At 52.6% G+C, this 17,352-nt stretch overlaps 1 protein-coding gene across 2 annotated transcripts in view; it reads left to right on the top strand.

The window, feature by feature from the left end:
- DNMT3A (DNA methyltransferase 3 alpha) overlaps positions 1-17,352 on the top strand; it is a 101,743-nt gene that overhangs the window by 24,589 nt on the left and 59,802 nt on the right. For both annotated transcript variants that reach the window (XM_072938097.1, XM_072938096.1), the window contains exons 2-3: positions 1,298-1,567; positions 16,340-16,444. In XM_072938097.1, coding sequence (XP_072794198.1) covers positions 1,496-1,567; positions 16,340-16,444 — 177 coding nt within the window. In that variant the 5' untranslated portion in view covers positions 1,298-1,495. The remainder of the gene's footprint in view (positions 1-1,297; positions 1,568-16,339; positions 16,445-17,352) is intronic.

The following is a 17,352-nucleotide window of genomic DNA, read 5'->3' on the forward strand; positions in this document are numbered from 1 at the left end:
GGGCTCACCTGTGGGGCAGGGAGCACCATCAGCCTGTCCCGGGCTTTAACTGATGCCCACCCCCCACCCCCATGTCCTGTCCCTAAGGAGGCTCCTCCCAGCTCCAGCTCCCCATCCACACCTGCGGCAGAGCTGGGACTGGGGCCCCTGCGTCTGGGGCCCCTGGGGAGGGGCCGAGCCCGTGAGAGACCCGAGCCTGTGTCTTCTCCGGCTCCTGGTTTTCCAGGGAGCCCTGGCTGGAGGGGGATGGGAGAAGAAGTCCAGGAGGGAGGGGGAGCAGGGAAGCAGAACCGGGAACTGGAAGGGGAAGGGTGTGGGTGGGCCCAGATCCAGCCTGCCTCCCTCTTTCCTCCTCCTGCCAGTCCCCTCCCCGTTCTGGCTGGCGCACTGGAGGCGGGGGCTTGGCCTGGGCTTCTCCTAGGGGGTGGGGAGCAGGAGAACTCTGTGTCTCCGAGTGACGGGGGTTGAAGCCACAACACCCCCACCCCCAGCTGAGGCCTGCGGCACGGGCTTTGTTAGTTCACTGGCTTGCGGCCCATACCTGAAGCGGGGAGGCTGAAAAGCCCCTAAAATTCAGCCCTGTGTGTACGCAGGGCCCCCTCGAGCCCACCAGGTTCCCAGGGCAGATGGGGCTAGTTCACGGGGTTGGGGAGAGAGCGGCCTGGTATCCTCTCCCGGCCAGGGCCTCCCCTCAACAGCCCTGCAAACCTAGGCCTTCAGCCCGAATTCAGCCACAGCTTTCTCTGGGCCCAGACGCTGGTCCTAAAGTGAGGTGACATTCATTTCACTACATCCTGTGACTGCGGCTCACTTCCTCCACGTGGTGGGAGCGGTGTGGGGGTGGGGGGTGTGGGGAGGACAGATTAGAAGGAAAACGTAGCTGGGCTGGGGACCTCTGGGATTTCCCAGGGGGGTGGTTGGGGTGGGAGGGAGGGTGCGGGAAGCTTTCAAAGCAAAGAACAGACGTGAATGAAGAGAAGGGAGGAGGCGGGAGGCAGCTGGAGGTCCCAGAAGTGGCGCCCACTGTGCCACAGCAACGTGGAGGCTGAGGGAGGCAGGAGGCAGCCCTGAGGGAAGCCAGGCGGGGCGGTGCACCCAGCTGGCCTCAGTTTCTCCACTCCCGGGGGTGCTGGGCTGCCTGTGAGCCTGGGAAAAGGAGTCAGGTCAGAGGAGCAGGCCTTACAGGCCAGTGTGGCCCTGGGGCTGAGGGCCTGGCCCCAGGAGGGATTGGGGGGTGCCAGGTGGAGCCTGGGTTGGGGTGCTCTGCCCTGCTGACCCCTCTTCTCTTCCCCCACAGGTGGAGCCATCGGAAGCCCAACCCCACAGGCAGCCTGAGGCCGAGTTTCACCAGTTTCACTCCGCACTCACCACACTGGGATCTATGTCTAAGTTTTAACTCCTGCTGACCAAGACCAAGATAATTCCTTCCCCAAAGCCAAGCAGCCCCCGAGCCCCACACAGCCCCAGCCTGCCTCCCACCGCCCAGCTGCCCGCGATGCCCGCGATGCCCGCCAGCGGCCCCGGGGACACCAGCGGCTCCGCTCCGGAGCGGGAGGAGGACCGCAAGGTGAGCAGCCGGCTCTACTGGGGACCCTCCAGCCGAGCCCGGGAAGGGAGGGGAGGGCAGGGCCCATCCCCAAGAAACACAGCTCCGGGGAGCGCTGGGGGTCGTTCAGTCTTCACACAGGGCTGTAGGGAGGATGGGCCTCCTTGTGTCAATGAGCAAACTGAGGCTTGGAGAGGTTATATCCTGGTGGTCGGGCCCCAGGACCCAGGCTTTTAACCCTTGTAGTGCTTGAGCAGAGCTTCCAACCCCAAGTCTGTGCAGTTGTTAGGGGTTGGCCTGGCAGAGTCCCCAAAACTGTCTTCCTTTCTGCGTCAGCGTCTTATTACTTGTGTATCCTTAGGTGAGTCACCTTACCTGGTTTAGTTGCCTGTTTCCACAAGGTGTTTGGTAGCTTCTGGGAGGCCAAAGACAAGTTTAGGGGGCTCTCGATGTTAGGCCCCTTGAGGGCTCCCTCTGCGGTGCAGACAGGCAGGCAGGCTCACTCGGTGCTCTGTGTGCTCAGGGCTCCCCCGTCACCGTCACCGGGGAGACGGTGATTTCCCGCCCCTACCCTAGGCTCCAAGCAAGTGTCACTTCCTGGCCATGGAGCTAGTGATCTCCGGCCCTGTGAGGGATGACCTCTTCACCCTTCTGCCGAACTCCAGTATGGGCCTAAATCAGTTCAAGGAGATCACAGCAGACGTAGGAGTCCCTGCCGGGTCCCAACGGGTGGCCTTGGAACCTCAACAAACAGTGCCCACCTGTAGGCAAAGGCACTCAGATCCCCAGCGCTTGGACTCTGTTTCCCCTCTGTCAGTGGAATGATAAACCCCACCTGCTGATCCTGGTCTCCACAGTTCCGTCTGCCTGCTCCCCTTTCCCTGAGCAGGGGAGTGGGGTATGATGCTTGGTGGTATCTGGGAGTAGCCGAGCATGCTCATGGGGCACACTATGTCCCTTTGGAACCAGAGTGGACCCCTGGCACCAGGTGTGGGGCCTCTGAGCACTCAGAGGAGTGTCCACTCTGCTGACCCACCATCAGGGCAGTTCCCAGATCTGCTCCCTGCTTACCCTCCCCCAACGCGTGCTCCACTCCTTTTGGGCTGGCTCATTTATACAGCCAGTTTCTGTTTTCTGGGTGGTTTCCATCTTTTGGTCCTTGAGGACAACCCTTGAAACAAGTGGGGCAAGGACAGATGGCCATGGTTCGCAGACAAGGAAGCTGAGCCTGGCTACTCAGCAGTGGGTCCAGATGAGAGCCTGGTCTCCTGCATCAGAGCCTTTCCACTGCTCCACCTGTGTGGGTCCTGGCTTGGACACACACATACACACAGGCAGGCATGAAGGCCAGACACCTGCCTTCTCAGCCCAGAATTCTGCAGAGTGCCACGGGATGGGGGCCACTGGGCAGGGCTCCTAGGAGTTACAGGTCAGTCCCCTTCTTTCTGATCCCACGGCCCTCTGGGCTACTCCCACCTAGGACTCGGGCAGCAGCAGACCGAGACCCTGCCGCCACAGAGTCGGGGCCACCTGCAGCCACCTGTGCTCTTGAGTGGCAGCTGTGGCCATAGATAATCCCCTCCCCTTCTTGGGCCTGGCTTTACTCCTTTGTTAGATTAGGTGACCCTGACCCCTCTCCCCCTGTCTGATGTCCTGACTGGTGCTGACACAGCTCCGTGTTCATGCACTTGCAGTTGGGGGTCAGCTTACCCGCCTCCCCCGGTTGGGGGCGGTGAGGACAGCTGGGTCACATTCCTCCTGTTACTGAGTAGGGCTTTCCTAGGCTACAGAGCCCCCAGCCCCTCCCCTGGGGAGCAGCAGACAGGCTCTCTATCACAACAGTTCAGGACATAGAAAAAGCACTGGACGGAGAGTCACAAGTCCCGGGCCCAAGGCCTGAGTGTGTCACTTACTGGAGATGTGACTTCAGGCCCTCCGGGCTTGCGTTTGCTCAGCTGTAAAATGGGGATAGTAACTCTAGCCATGCCTGTTTTATGGGGTGGTTGTGGAAGTCAGATGAGGTCATGGGCATGGAGTGCCCTGCAAACAGCAAAGTCTGGTCCAATTATGAGGGATTACGATTGCTATTATTATCCACCCATAGTAACTGCTCTGGCTCGAGAGGCAGCACACGCACATCCAGGCCCCGAGCCGGGTGCTGATGGAGGGAGCTGATAGACAGGGGCGAGTGCCCCTCCCCGGTCTGCACGCTGGCTCACCTGGCACACCTCCCTGGCACCTCTGGGCTGGCTCCCACAGCTCCAGGGAGCTGCCCTGGGAGGGTGGGCAGAGGCGCTGACAGCCGCCCACTGCAGCCTGCGAAAGCCAGGCCTGGGGCAGGGGTGCTGTGTGGCTGCAGAGGGGAAGATGGGCTTGGGCTGCGGCCCAAGGAGCCTGGCGGAGTTTCCCGGGGCACCTGGCACAAAGGAACTGTTGGGTGAGCCAGAGGAAGGGGTGTGGCTGCCCAGTGGCCCCTTCACCACCGGCCCCACATGCCCTTCCCGCCGCCCTCCTGGCCACGCCTCGTGCACCTTTCACTCCAGGGCTTCCTGGAGCTGCCAGGCCTTTGTTTATGCTGCGTCCTCTGCCTGGTATGCCCTTTCCCTGATTTTCTTTCCTCCTCTCTGATCAAAGGCCTGGCTTCAGTCTGCCTTGAATCACAGAGAGAACCAGCGGTTCTCCAAATGTGATCCCTAGACCAGCAGTACCAGTGGTACCTGGAAGGGCTAGACATGCCACAGCCCGGGCCCCACCCCGGCCTGCTGAGTCAGGAACCTGGCGACGAGACCCAGCAGTCCTTGTTCTCACCGGCCCTCTCGGAGACTTGAAAAGTACAGTGTGGCTAACATCCAGCCCCGTGCTGCCCCTGGAGGGCAGGGCCCCAGCCACTGCCGTCTGACTCCTCAGGCCTGACTAGCACAGAGTAGGTGCTCAGGACGTGTTTTGTGGCTTGGATAGAAAGGAAGTTGAGAGTGATAAGACCTCTCCACAGGAGGACAATCCCAGAACCTGGATCAAGCCGGCAGGGGGAGGCGGCCATGCTTGTGGCCGGGACTGTAGACGTCTGGGTATGTGGTGTCCTCTGGCGTCGGGCCAGCATCCCTTCTCCCTGCAGCCTCCCCCACCCTACCATGCATGCGTTGGGCAGGGAGGGCTGAGCTCTGGGGCTCTGGCTGGGGAGGGTCAGCTGGGTAAATGTGGCCACAGAAAAGGGAGGGGGAGCCGGGCAGGGAGGTGAGCAGCAGGGAGGCCAGGAGCCTTGGTCCTGGCTCAGAGGGGATCATGGAGCTAGGGTGCCAGGCCTCGTGCGGAGGAGGGAGAGGGGAGAGGGAGCAGGAAAGGGGACCAAGAGCACTCCAAGCCTTGGGGCTGGAAGGGCGTCCTCAGATCCCCAAATGTGAATCAGTGCCTGGCCACGAGTGCTGATCCTGGGCTGGGCCCCTGATCTTAAGCTCCCCCTTCCCTCTGGCCTCAGAAACAACAGATGCATTGAGTGCTGACTATCTGCCAGGTGCTCTTTTAAGCTCTGTATGTGCATCATCTTATTTCATCCTTACAATTTCTCCATAAGGTAGGCTCTATTATTTTTATCACTCTATCCTATCAAAGACTAAACTGATGCTCAGAGAGGTTGGGTCATTTGTCTAAGGCCACACAGCTAGCAAGTGGTGATGGTCCTGGAATTGAAACCCAGGCTTCTGTGCCTTTCAGGCTGCCTCCTGTGTGGAGGGGGATAGAGTGGACGGTGCCTCCCAGCTGTGAGGTTCCATAGTCCGATCCACGTTCTTCTGCTGAAGGTTCAAGAATGTGTATGTAAACAAAAAGTCAGGATGGTCAGAGAAAGCTTTTCTCTGTGTAGCTGTGCTCTTACATGAGGTGGAGGTTGGGGGCACTTCATCTCCAGCAGGGGTTCACATACACCGGCTTACATGCGTGACCATGGGTGCATGTGCACACTTGCATGCACACACACACAAGATACACGCTTTTCTGTGAAGACACAGCTGGGACACATTGCTTCTTTCTCTTTCTCCTTTCCTCTCTGTACACATAGCTTCTCTTTCCTTCTCTTCAGACTTAGGTACCTTTCCAGGTACAGTAGGGCTCCACAAATCTGTTGGATGAACAGGATAAACATTGCTGGAGGACCTAGTAAAGGGAAGGGGATAGGAAGATACAAGGATGAATAAGCCATGCCTGGAGGAGGGAGGTCCTCCTTTGTGCAGGGGGAGCACAGCAAGTGTGCCCGTGTGCGTGTGTGTGTGTGTACATGTGTGTATGCCGGGGCTCCTCCCTCTTCACCTAAGTCCAACCCAGAGGCTTGGCGTGTACTGATTTCCCTTGGGTGCCGACCACTTCCTGTGCTCTGGTTCTCAAGCTCAAGGGCATCCTTGGGTGGGTTCCCCCTGGCTCCACTCTCAGCTGTTCCTCCTGGCCCACAGATCCGGTGCCAGCCCCTGGGCACGCTCTGCCTTTAGTGCACTCAGATGCCCACACATGGCCACTCAGGGCCTGTTCTTTGCTTTATAATCGTCACTATGGGGGTCATTGAAATAGTATCCCTCTGATGCACTTAAACAGTTCCAGAAAAGGTAGTTCTGCCTTCACCTCTTCAGGAACACAGCTGGTAATAATGGCGCATCCGTTTTCAGCTCAGTGGAGTCGATTAGATGCTCCAGTGTGGAGAGCAGACAGTGATGTAAGTAGTGCCCACTCCCAAGCTGACCAGGACCTGTATTTTAAGCTTCAGTTTCTCTAAGCTTCTCTAAGTTAGATGCTCTTACATGTCAAGTTTTACTTTGCAGTCACTGCAGCCTTGAGTGGGGGTCACTTGGACTCTGGAGACAGACCTGTGTTTGAATATGGACTCGGCTGCATGACTGCTGAGCAGGGAAATGAGAGGTTTACCCGAGACAGCATGTGAGAGTGGTTAACACAGGGACCTGGCACAGCTGAAGTTAGTCTTAGAATTTATTTTGGACTATTAACTAGCTGTCTATCTACCAACCTATCAACACACTTGCGGTGAAGATGCACTGTGGCCCCAGAGACTGCAGGGCGTGGAGAAGAGTGGGGAAGATGCAGGTGAGAGTGCGAATGGTGTGGGTTTCAAGTCCCCTGAGAAGCTGGCATGTGGAAGAAGGTTACTTGTCCCAGTGTTTGCAGGCACAGCAGGCCTGTGGGCCCCTCTTCCCTTTACCCTCGAACAGAAGCGAAACTAAGGCCAGTTGCAAGATGACCTCACTCCTGATGGCAGGGGCTGTGGCCACCTTCAGAGGCCTGTGTGAGGGGCCACAGCTGGGCTCCAGGTCCCTCAGGTCCCTCATCCCCGACCAGGCTGGGGATGGGGCCCATCCTGGCCAGGAAGCTGGTGCCCCAGGGCCTAGGTGGGGAAGCTGAGCTCAGCTCTGCAGAGGGAGCTGGGCTGGAGTGGGTGTCCCAGGACGACTGAGAAATGGGGGGATGCCCTTCCTTTCTGGCACCTGGGTTGAGCACTGGGCCAGGTCTTGCCCTGCAGCTGCCTCTGTGCGAAGCCACAGGGCAATTAGGGCTATTACTTATAATCACCCCACTTAACATCTAAGGGAGTTTCCTTTGTCCAACAATTATCTCACGTAATCTTCACAATAACTCGAGGCACCCACTGTGATTATCCCCATTTCACAGATGAGGAGTTGAGGCTTCGAAAGGTTGAGAAACTTGGCAAAGGTCACATGGCTATGAAGTAGTTTAGTCTGGATTCTTTCCGTCTAGGTTGCCTAGTGAGGTGGGGATGAGATGTGGGGCTGCACAGAGCCTGGTGGGCTGCCGAAGAAGCGAATGAGGGTGGGTTTGGGGGCCTTGGAGGCGGCTGCAAGCAGAGTGGGTGTACTCTATCCCGACCCTCAGCACAGCGTCAGGCACTTGTGTGTCTCTGTGGTGTTTCTCCTTCTGAATGGAGTTCTCTATTTGCTTATCTTTATAGCCAGTACACAGTAGGTGTTCAGTAAATGTTTTGAGGCATGCCCGCGGGCCTGGCCTCATGGTGGACCTAGGGCCACAAAGGTGGGCACAGCTGGGCTGTGCTGGCCTGGCTGCATGCTTGGGGAACTCTGGAAGGCAGTAGGGCCCCTGCATGGTGCACAGGGCCTGGGAAAACCCACATGTGCAGGTACCTGGGAGCTGGGGGGCCTTGGAGAGGCCGCTGCTCTTCAGGAGAGTGACCTTTTGGAAGGGATGGGAGACCTTCATCAATAATTATAATACAAAACTCACCAAGCAGTCAGTGAATACTTGTTGAATAATGTTGATTTGTTGAAACAAAGTCCTGGTGAGCTTTGGGAGGTGACGGAGAGCACAAAAGGCAGGGGGGCTTTTGGGGGGCTGTGTGGAAGCCCCTGCATCCCCAGCGGCTCCTGGTGCCCCTGCCCCGCCCGCCTGTCTTCCTGCAGCACGCCCTGGGGCACAGCCCTCTGCGAGCCTGGCCTGGGTGCACCGGTCTGTGCGTGTGTGAGCGCGGTGTGGTCTGCAGGTCCTGTGTGCCCGTACCTTTGTGTGCCTGGTGCTCAGGCAGCCCGGAGGGGGCCTCCGCCTGCCGGAGAAGCCAGTTCGTTTCACTGAATTCCACGACCACAGACAGGCCCTGGGAGGCCGGCCAGCCAGCTGGCAAAGGCTGTACGTGCTTCTTGTCCCAGGGGGCCCGGGCAAGTGGCTGACTAGATCCGGCAAGTTCATCCCCTCGACTCACACACCAACTTGAGACATCTGCTCAACGGATGCTGGGTCCGGAGCATCCGGTGTACGTTCTGAAGGGAGCACGTACATGTAGCTGTCTGTCTCTGGGTGAGGACCTTGGGGGACGTGTCTCTCTTAGGGGGTGGGTCCCTGTCTAGGCATGAGGCCCCTGAGACACTCTGTGTGGATGTGTGCATGTGAATGCCAGTGTAACCTTTACCGTGGCTTGCCTGCCTGCTCATGGTCTCTCTGTGTGTGTGTGTGTCTATGTCTGTGTCTACACGTGCACACACCTATGTCAGTAGCATACGGTGTAGTGGCATGTTGCTGTGGAAAGACCCCTGGGCTAGGAATCGAAGGACTTAAAATTGGGTTCTAAAGGCCTTCCTTCCTGGCTCTCCGATCTCTGAAAGTTAGATAACCACTCTGAATTTCAGATTTCCCGCCTGGGTAGTGGGAAAAAATAATGCCAGCTCTGCTTTCTGTAAAGTGTTAAGAATGAAATGAAATAACGTATGTGAAAATGCTTTGTTAATTACCACGTACTGTACAAATGAGAGATTATTATTGTCATGGCCCAGCTCATCAGAATGAGAAGTTGTGTGTGGCTTAAAATAATCCATCCAGTGAGCTGTGTTAAAATGTAGGTCAAATCATAGCCTCAGAAGTTGAGAGAGGCTGATGGTAACTACTTAATCTAACAGGCCACCAAATGTGAAGGGGCTTTGAAAGCTGTAAAAAGTTACATAAATGTAAAGTGACATGATTATGTTTAAGCCTAGAAGATACATTTTAGTCATCCTGTTTCCTGATTTGGAGTCTTAAAGATCTGAGCAGCACTGGAGTCTCCTACCTGGTTGTACTGGTGCAGGTTTGTTGATTTTTACAGGTTGCCTTTCTCTATGTGTATGGACACGTTTACTGAGCACCTACTATGTGACAGTCACTCATCAAGTATTTTGAGTGCCTGCCCTGTGCCAGAGCCTCCCTCTAGGCACTAGGGATGAATGCCAAAGTGAATAAGACATAGTCCCTTCCCTCGAGGGGCTTGTAGCCTGGCTAGGATGATCGCTGGCGGTTGCAGCACTGGATTGTGGGCACTTGGATTATGGGCGCTACAGGAGAGGGAGGACACATGGACTCCGTCTAGGTAGGATATGGGAGGGACCCAGGGGAAGGGAAGTGAGGTTGGAAAAGTCAGGGCTTGCTGGCCAACCTGAGGAGACGGTAGTCAGGGCAGAAGGAAGGGTCTATGCCAAGGTCCCGGGGAGGGAAGCAGCCCGCTTTTGCACCTGGCATGGTCAGTTTGCGATGGGTTGCGGGGCAGCTGGCCAGATCTTAGGGGCTTCCTTCACCGGGGCTAAGGAGCTTGGCTTGATCCTGCAGGGCCCTGGGAGCCCCCTCAGCAAGGGCTTAAGCTCTGCAGAGTGACATAATCAGCTTTGCATTTTGGAAAGACCATGGAGCCCCAGTGTTCTTGAGTATCTCACTGCAGCGGGACCAGCCAGATGTTGGGGTTTGTCTGTAGCCGTGAGTGATGGCTGCACATGCGGGGCGGTGAGCTGGGATCTGCCTAGGGACAGGGAGGGAGCAGAGGAAGTTAACAATTCTTGAGTGACTCTCACGTGTCAGCTTTCCACATATTACTTCATTTAATTGTTATAGCATTACTGTGAAGTAGATATTCCCCTCCCCGTTTTATAGGTGAGGAAAGCGAGACTCAGAGAGGTTCAGTAGCTGGAAGGGACTAGTGAGTAAAGAGCAGAGTGAAAGCTCAGCCTGCCCCCACCCTCTCCAAAGCCCATCTCACTAGACTTTCTGCCCCGCGCCTGCCACCACCCACTGGAAGGACTGACTAATTCAGTACCCTCACTTGACAGATGAGGAAACCAACCTGGTCTCAAATCTGTTCCTGCTAAATTTGTTACTGTTTTCCAGCTGCTCCAAGTCACTGTGGATCAGATTCTTCCCTTTCAGAGTATTAGTGACGCCTCCTAGCTCAGTGCTACTTGCAGATTTGATAAGCATATTTTACATTCCTTTGCTCAACCCATCAGCAAAGATATTGAATGAAATAGGCCCCGTGACAGATGCGAGAATGAACCCCTCGATACGCCTCCTTGAGGGGCACGGCCCCGAGCCATCTGCTCACCCTGCTCAGTGTATCATCCCTCTCACTCATGGGTGTGAACGTAGGCAGGCCCAGAGCAGAAGGTATTGCCACCTTCCTTCGCCCTTCATGGCACTACACCTTGGAAGAATGACATGTTGGCAAAAAAGAACGTGCATTTCACAAAGTTGTGCTTTAGGACTGGATAGAAAGTGTTGGCTGGAGTCGCTCAGACTTGGGTGCGTGTCCTGACCTGAGCTCTCATGGAGAGTTGGTTTCCTAAGCACACCCCAGGGTACCTGAGACCCGGGTGCTGAACTGGGCATTGAGTGCTATGCCCCTCACACACCCGCCAACCCCCTGGCCTGAGGAACAGGCTAAGTGTGCGGCCCTGGGGCTCCCTGTTCTCAACGTGCCAGGACCTGGACAGGTGGTGTGATGTCAGGGCCCTCCACCCCTTCCTCCTGAGAATGCCGCACTGAATTAAGTTCAACAGGGAAAGATGTGCTGAGCATCTCCTGTGCAGAGTACATGTGTGGCTTAAGGTGAGGAATGACAGCAAGTTTCCAGACGGCACAGGGGTGGCCTATCAGGGGCCCTCAAAGACTTTCTCCATATGCCAGTGGAAGATGGGGCTTGCTGGGCAGGTATCTTGGTTTTAGTGTGGCCTAATAACCATGCTTCCTTAGTGCTGATCTGTGGCTTTGATTGGCTTTCATGTCTCTGATTAGTTTAGAGTAAAAGTTAGAAAAGCAAGTGGATCTCTCTGTAAGAAATGCCGTTCATTAAAGAAATAGTTCATAGCCCAGAATTTTTGGGTGGTAGGAATCTTTCCAGACTCCATGGCTGCCCCAACTGGTTCTGACCCACCTCAGCACCCCTCTGGGCTGCAGCCCCGTGCATTATGGTCCCATGGGCCCAACCACCAGGAACGGTCAGAGGCTCAGCCAGGTCTGGCCTAGTGCTCTCTGGGCAAGCATAGGTAGGAGGTGAGCCTCCTGCCCCTGGGGAATATGTAAATAGTCCTCTCATCTGGGGACATGTGGAAAACCCTCTAAGTGCTGGGCCTGCTCTGGGCTCTGGGAATTCAGCAGTGAACAAAACAGACAAAGGGATAAACCATTTGTTCATCTGTCTTCTTAAAAACCTGAGAAGCAGGCAGAAAAAAAAAAAAAATCACCTTCATACCCCCATTTTACGGATGAGAAATTGAGGCTCCGAGAGAACAGTCCTGGATCTAGCACATGGACAAGCCGGTCTCATACCTATTTCAGTTTGCTCTAAGCCCTGTGCCTTTCCACAACTTCCCATGGCCTCCAACTGTCTTGTAAATGCTGAGTTACCTGGTCAGCATGATTAAGGTGGCGTCCTTTTAGCCATGGTAGAATCAGACCAAAAGCACCATCTCAGCCTGAAATTCACCTGCACTTGTGTAGATACAGTCAGAACCTTCACAGATATTAAGCTGCATTAATTATCAGAGAAATGCAAATCAAAACTACAATGAGGGAGCCCCTCACACCAGTTAGAATGACCATCATTTAAACTTCCACAAATGACAGGACATTTTTCACAGAACTAGAACAAATAATCCTAAACTTTATATGGAATCACAAAAGATCCAGAATTGCCAAACCAATTCTGAAGGGAAAAAATGAAGCTGGAGGAATAACATTCTCAGACTTCAGACAATACTACAGAGCTACAGTAGTCAAAACAGTGTGGTATTGGCAGAAAAACAGACATATGGATCAATGGAACAGAATAGGGAGCGCAGAAATAAACCCACAGACCTACAATCAATTAATCTTTGACAAAAGAGGCAAGGATATACAATGGAGAAAAGAAAGTGTCTTTAGTAAGTGATGTTGGGAAAACTGGACAGCTGCGTGTAAATTAAGTTAGAACACTCCCTCACACCATACATAAAAAGAAACTCAAAATGGCTTAAAGACAAATATAAGACAAGACACTATAACCTCCTAGAAGAAAACATTGGCAAAGCATTTTCTGACAGAAATCTTAGCAATGTTCTTCTAGGGCAGTCTACCAAGGCAATGGAAATAAAAGTAAAAATAAACAAATGGGACCTAATCAAGTTTATAAGCTTTTGTGCAGGAAAATCATAAGCAAAATGACAATTTGTGGGGAGGGTATAGCTCAGTGGTAGTGCATGCGTAGCATGCATGAGGCCCTGGGTTCAATCTCCAGGACCACCATTAAAATCAACAAACAAACAAGCAAACAAACAAACAAACCCAATCCCCCCCCCAAAAAAAACAATAAAATATTTTGATTTAAAAAAATGAAAACCTACAGAATGGGAGAAAATCTTTGCAAATGATCAACTGACAAAGGTTTAACTTCCAGAATATATAAACAGCTCATATAACTCAATAGTGAAAAAGCAAACAACCCAATCCAAAAATGGGCAGAAGACCTAAACAAGCAGTTCTTCAATGAAGACACACAAATGGCCAATAGGCACATGGAAAAATGCTCAATACTGCTAATTATCAGAGAAATGCAAATCAGAACTACAATCAATGAGGTATCACCTCACACCAGTCAGAATGGCCATCATTAAAAAGTCCATAAATAATAAATGCTGGAGAGGGTGTGGAGAAAAGGGAACCCTCCTACACTGTTGGTGGGAATGTAGTTTGGTACAGCTGTTATGGAAAACAGTACGGTGAGTCCTCAAAGAAGTAAAAATAGACTTACCATATGATCCAGCAATCCCATTCCTGGACACATACCCGGAGGGAACTCAAATTTGAAAAGATACATGCACCCCAATATTCACAGCAGCACTACTTAACAATAGCCAAGACATGGAAACAACCTAAATGACCATAGACAGAGGATTGGATAAAGAAGCTGTGGTATATATATATACAATGGAATACTACTCAGCCATAAAAATAATAAAATAATGCCATTTGCAGCAACACTGATGGATCTGGAGATCGTTATTCTACGTGAAGTAAGCCAGAAAGAGAAAGAAAAATACCATATGATATCACTTATATCTGGAATCTAAAAAAAAAAGAAGATACTAATGAGCTCAACTACAAAACAGAAACGGACTCACAGACAGTAAACAAACTTACTGTTACTGAGGGGAAAGGGGGTGGGAAGGGATAAATTGGGAGTTCAAGATGTGCAGATACTAACTACTATGTATAAAACAGATTAAAGACAAATTTCTGTATAGCACAGGGAATTATATTCAATATCTTGTAGTAACCTATAATGAAAAATCTGAAAATGAATGTATGTATATGTGTGACTGAAACAATTGACACGTTGTAACTGACTATACTTCAATTAAAACAAAAAAATCCACAAAGGATAAATGCTGAAATGAGTGTGGAGTAAAGGGAACTTTCCTACACTGTTCCTGGGAACGTAATTTGTTGCAGCCACTATGGAAAACAGGATGGAGAATCCTTAAAAAACTAAAAATAGAGTTACCATATGATCTAGCAATCCCATTCCTGGGCATTTATCTGAAGAAAATTCTAATTTGAAAAGATACATGCATCCCAATGTTCATAGCAGCACTATTTACAATAGCCAAGATATGGAAACAGCCTAAATGTCCATCAACAGATGAACAGATAAAGAAGATGTGGTATAAATATACAATGGAATATTACTCAGCAATAAAAAGAATGAAATAATGCCATTGTAGCACCATGGATGGACCTAGAAATTATCACACTAAATGAAGTAAGTCAGAGAAAGACAAATATCATATGTTATCACTTGTATGTGGAATCTAAAAAAGTGTCACAAATATACTTATATATGAAATAAAAACAGACTCACAGACATAGAAAACAAACCTACGGTTACCAAAGGGGAAAGGGGAGGGTAGGGATAAATTAGGAATTGGGTATTAGCAGATACAAACTACTGTATATAAAATAGATCAACAACAAGGTCCTGCTGTATAGCACAGGGAACTATATTCAATAGCTTGTAATAACCTATAATGAAAAAGAATCTATCTATATCTATAACTGAATCGCTATGTTGTACACCATAAACTAAGACGATGTTGTAAATCAACTATACTTGAATTTTAAAAAGTTAAGCTGTCTTGGTAATATTTCCTCTCTGTATGATCCCAGTGATTGTTTCTTAAATGGGGGTTATCTGTGGGGGCTCAAAAGGCAGCTCGGCACTAGCAAGCCTGGCCTTACATGGGGCGTATGGCCCTGGGCTCCCCAGGTCTCTCATGGAGGCCTCCCCACCCTTGGCTGTCCCCCACCTCAGCCTTTCTGCCCTCACAGCTTCTCTGCTGTGTCTTCCTGAAAAGAGTTTCTCAAGGGTCTCTGGTCACAGAGCAGCCTTTCTCTCTCCACCCTGGACCCTGCTCTCTTGTCCACAGCCGGCTCTGGGCTCCCTGTCCTTGGCTTTTCCTTCAGACTTTTCTCAGCTGGGCTCCTTAAGTTGTCTCTTTAGCCCCTCCCCAGCCGTTCGGTCCTCACTGCCATGCCATTCTGCACAGCTTATCTCTAAGGCAGACCATTTCCATCCCTAACCAAATCGCTTTGTCTTCAACAACTTTGCCTCTGGGGTTGGCAGCTCCCTTTATTTCTTGCACACACAATACACTGGTGTCCTCTTCCTGCTCCTCTGAACACGCTCTCCAACTCCAACTTGACTGTAGCTTCCCCTTGGTGCTAAGGCCTTGTGCCTCTCTTACATGTCTTTGGAGGACTGGGAACCTCAACTAAACCCTGAGTCTCCCTTCTGGGTGGGTGTGTCCCAGACATGCCTTGAGTGGATGGATGGACAGAGGGAGCCAGTGCTTCTCTTGCCATTGGTCTAACGTCTACAATTGGTGACAGTAGGTTTCCATCTGCGTGTCCCACCATCACTTGAAAATTAATGTGGCAAACCACAAGCTATTTTGAAATCACAAAAAATGAAAGTCGAGTGGGACTTTGAGGGCCATCGTGATTAAATCCCCTGGGAATCTGTGCACCTTCCCTGCTTTTCCATGGCATCAGCACGGCTCTGGGCTGGCCTCTCCGCAGGAGGACATGAAGCCATCTGTGGCGCCTGGTATCATGCAGGGCATGACTATGGGTCCTCTACTGGGTCAGGGTCTTTTTCTCTCTCCTTCCCCAACACGCTTTTTGCTCGTGATTAGTCATGCTGGAGCCCGCTGAGTCAGAAGCGACTTGTGGGTGGTTTGTGGCCAGGCTGGAGCAGTGAGGCACGAGGACTTTCTAGGTTTATGTGTCTGCCCCATGAGACAAGCACAGCAGAGCCCGTCCCTGGCAGGTGCCAGGTGAAATGTGGTGACAAAACCAAACTTCTGGTCCAGAATTCAATGAAGGAGGGGCATCAAGATGAACCAAGATGTGATGGTCCCTGAGATGCTCCTGTGGGGTGACAGGAACATGCAGTGTCAGCACCACATGGCAAGTGCCTCCGGGCAGATATACATACAGCGGCTGTAACGCCCTCCAGGTCCGTGACAGGCTTCCGTCCAGGGGCTGCATGTACTTCCAACATACACCGCTAAATTTCGTATTTCCCTTCATGTGATTTTCTTTTCAATAAAAGCGATTCATTCAGTATATAATTAATTTCATTTTTGTACTTGTGTAAGATTTTTTTGTATGAATAAACTTATATTCAGAGACAAATTCTTTGTCGGAGCATGTGTTATGATTCTGTGGTTCAGAAAATGTGTCCACCAGGAGGGAGAGCTGTGTGTCCTGCTGGGGCAGCGGGGTCGGCCCTGCAGTTCCCCGAGGCTAGACTTAAATGCGGCCCTCAGGGCTGCTCAGTTCCTCACCAGGCAGGAAGCGAGGTGGGGGGAAAACCATCCCTGCCAGGGACACCTGCGTGGCACAGCCCTGGAAGTGCGGCTGCCACAGGGGTGGGATGGTGGGCAGGGCTCTGGGGTCCAGCCCTGGCTTCACAGGCTGTGTCTGTGCCCACAGGAGGGAGAGGAGCAGGAGGAGGCTCGTGGCAAGGAGGAGCGGCAGGAGCCCAGCACGACTGCACGGAAGGTGGGGCGGCCTGGGAGGAAGCGCAAGCACCCCCCGGTGAGTGGCGGTGTCCCCGCAGCACGCACGTGCACGCGCACACGCATGCTCTTAAACGCCAGTGATGTGTGTCCTGCAGGGACCTGGGGACGCTAAGACCAGGTGATGGGGTGCGCCCTTCCAGCTGCAGAGCCCAGTTCCATTCCCCATTCTCTAGATCCCACAAGCACCCCCACAACTTTCTATTTTCTGTATTGAACTGGAGGCCTTTAGAGGCTAGGGGTCTTGCGCTGTGGGTCTTGTGGGACTTGAACCAGACCCCTGACTCCCACCTTCTTTCTGGAAGGGCAGCAGGAGGGCAGGACTTGTTTCTCCCTCGCTTGCCTGCAGGGGCTCCTCCCTCCGCAACCAGACACCCACTCTCTCTGCCCTACCTGAGAGCCTGGGAAAGGGAACTGAGGTCTGGGAGTCTGATCAAAGTGAACAGGCAAGAGATGCAGGCTGATGAGACCCTTTCTAAGAGAGGAGGAGGTCTGGGCGCTGTTTAGATCTAGTAGAAGTGTAGGCCCCAGGGCTGGCCCACGAGCCCCAGGCTTCTGGGGACCATTGTCTCTGAACCTGGGGAAGGGGGCTCTGGGGTTGCCCACGACGGAGAGTACTCCAGAGGGCAAGGCCTGTGGGCTGTAGAAGCCTGCAGCCTTATGTCTTAAACTCAGAAGCAGAACAATAATTTGCCGGCACCAGAGACAGCTGGTCCCTTTCTTTTAAACCCTTCCAGCTGTGAATGGGAAACTTGGAGCAAGAAGGTAAGGACAAGCCAGGAGCCCTTCAAGGAAATGTTCTCAGTAAGGCAGGATTTTCTCCCTTGGGGCAGAGAGTCCAGGTGAACAGTGGCCACAGTGAAAGAGGACAGCAGAGGGCGGGAGGGAGGGCTGCACCAGCTGAAGGAGACGGGGTGGTTCTTAGAG

The sequence above is a fragment of the Vicugna pacos genome, chromosome 15 (genome assembly GCF_048564905.1).
Source record: "Vicugna pacos chromosome 15, VicPac4, whole genome shotgun sequence".
In the NCBI taxonomy this organism is placed as follows: Eukaryota; Metazoa; Chordata; class Mammalia; order Artiodactyla; family Camelidae; genus Vicugna; species Vicugna pacos.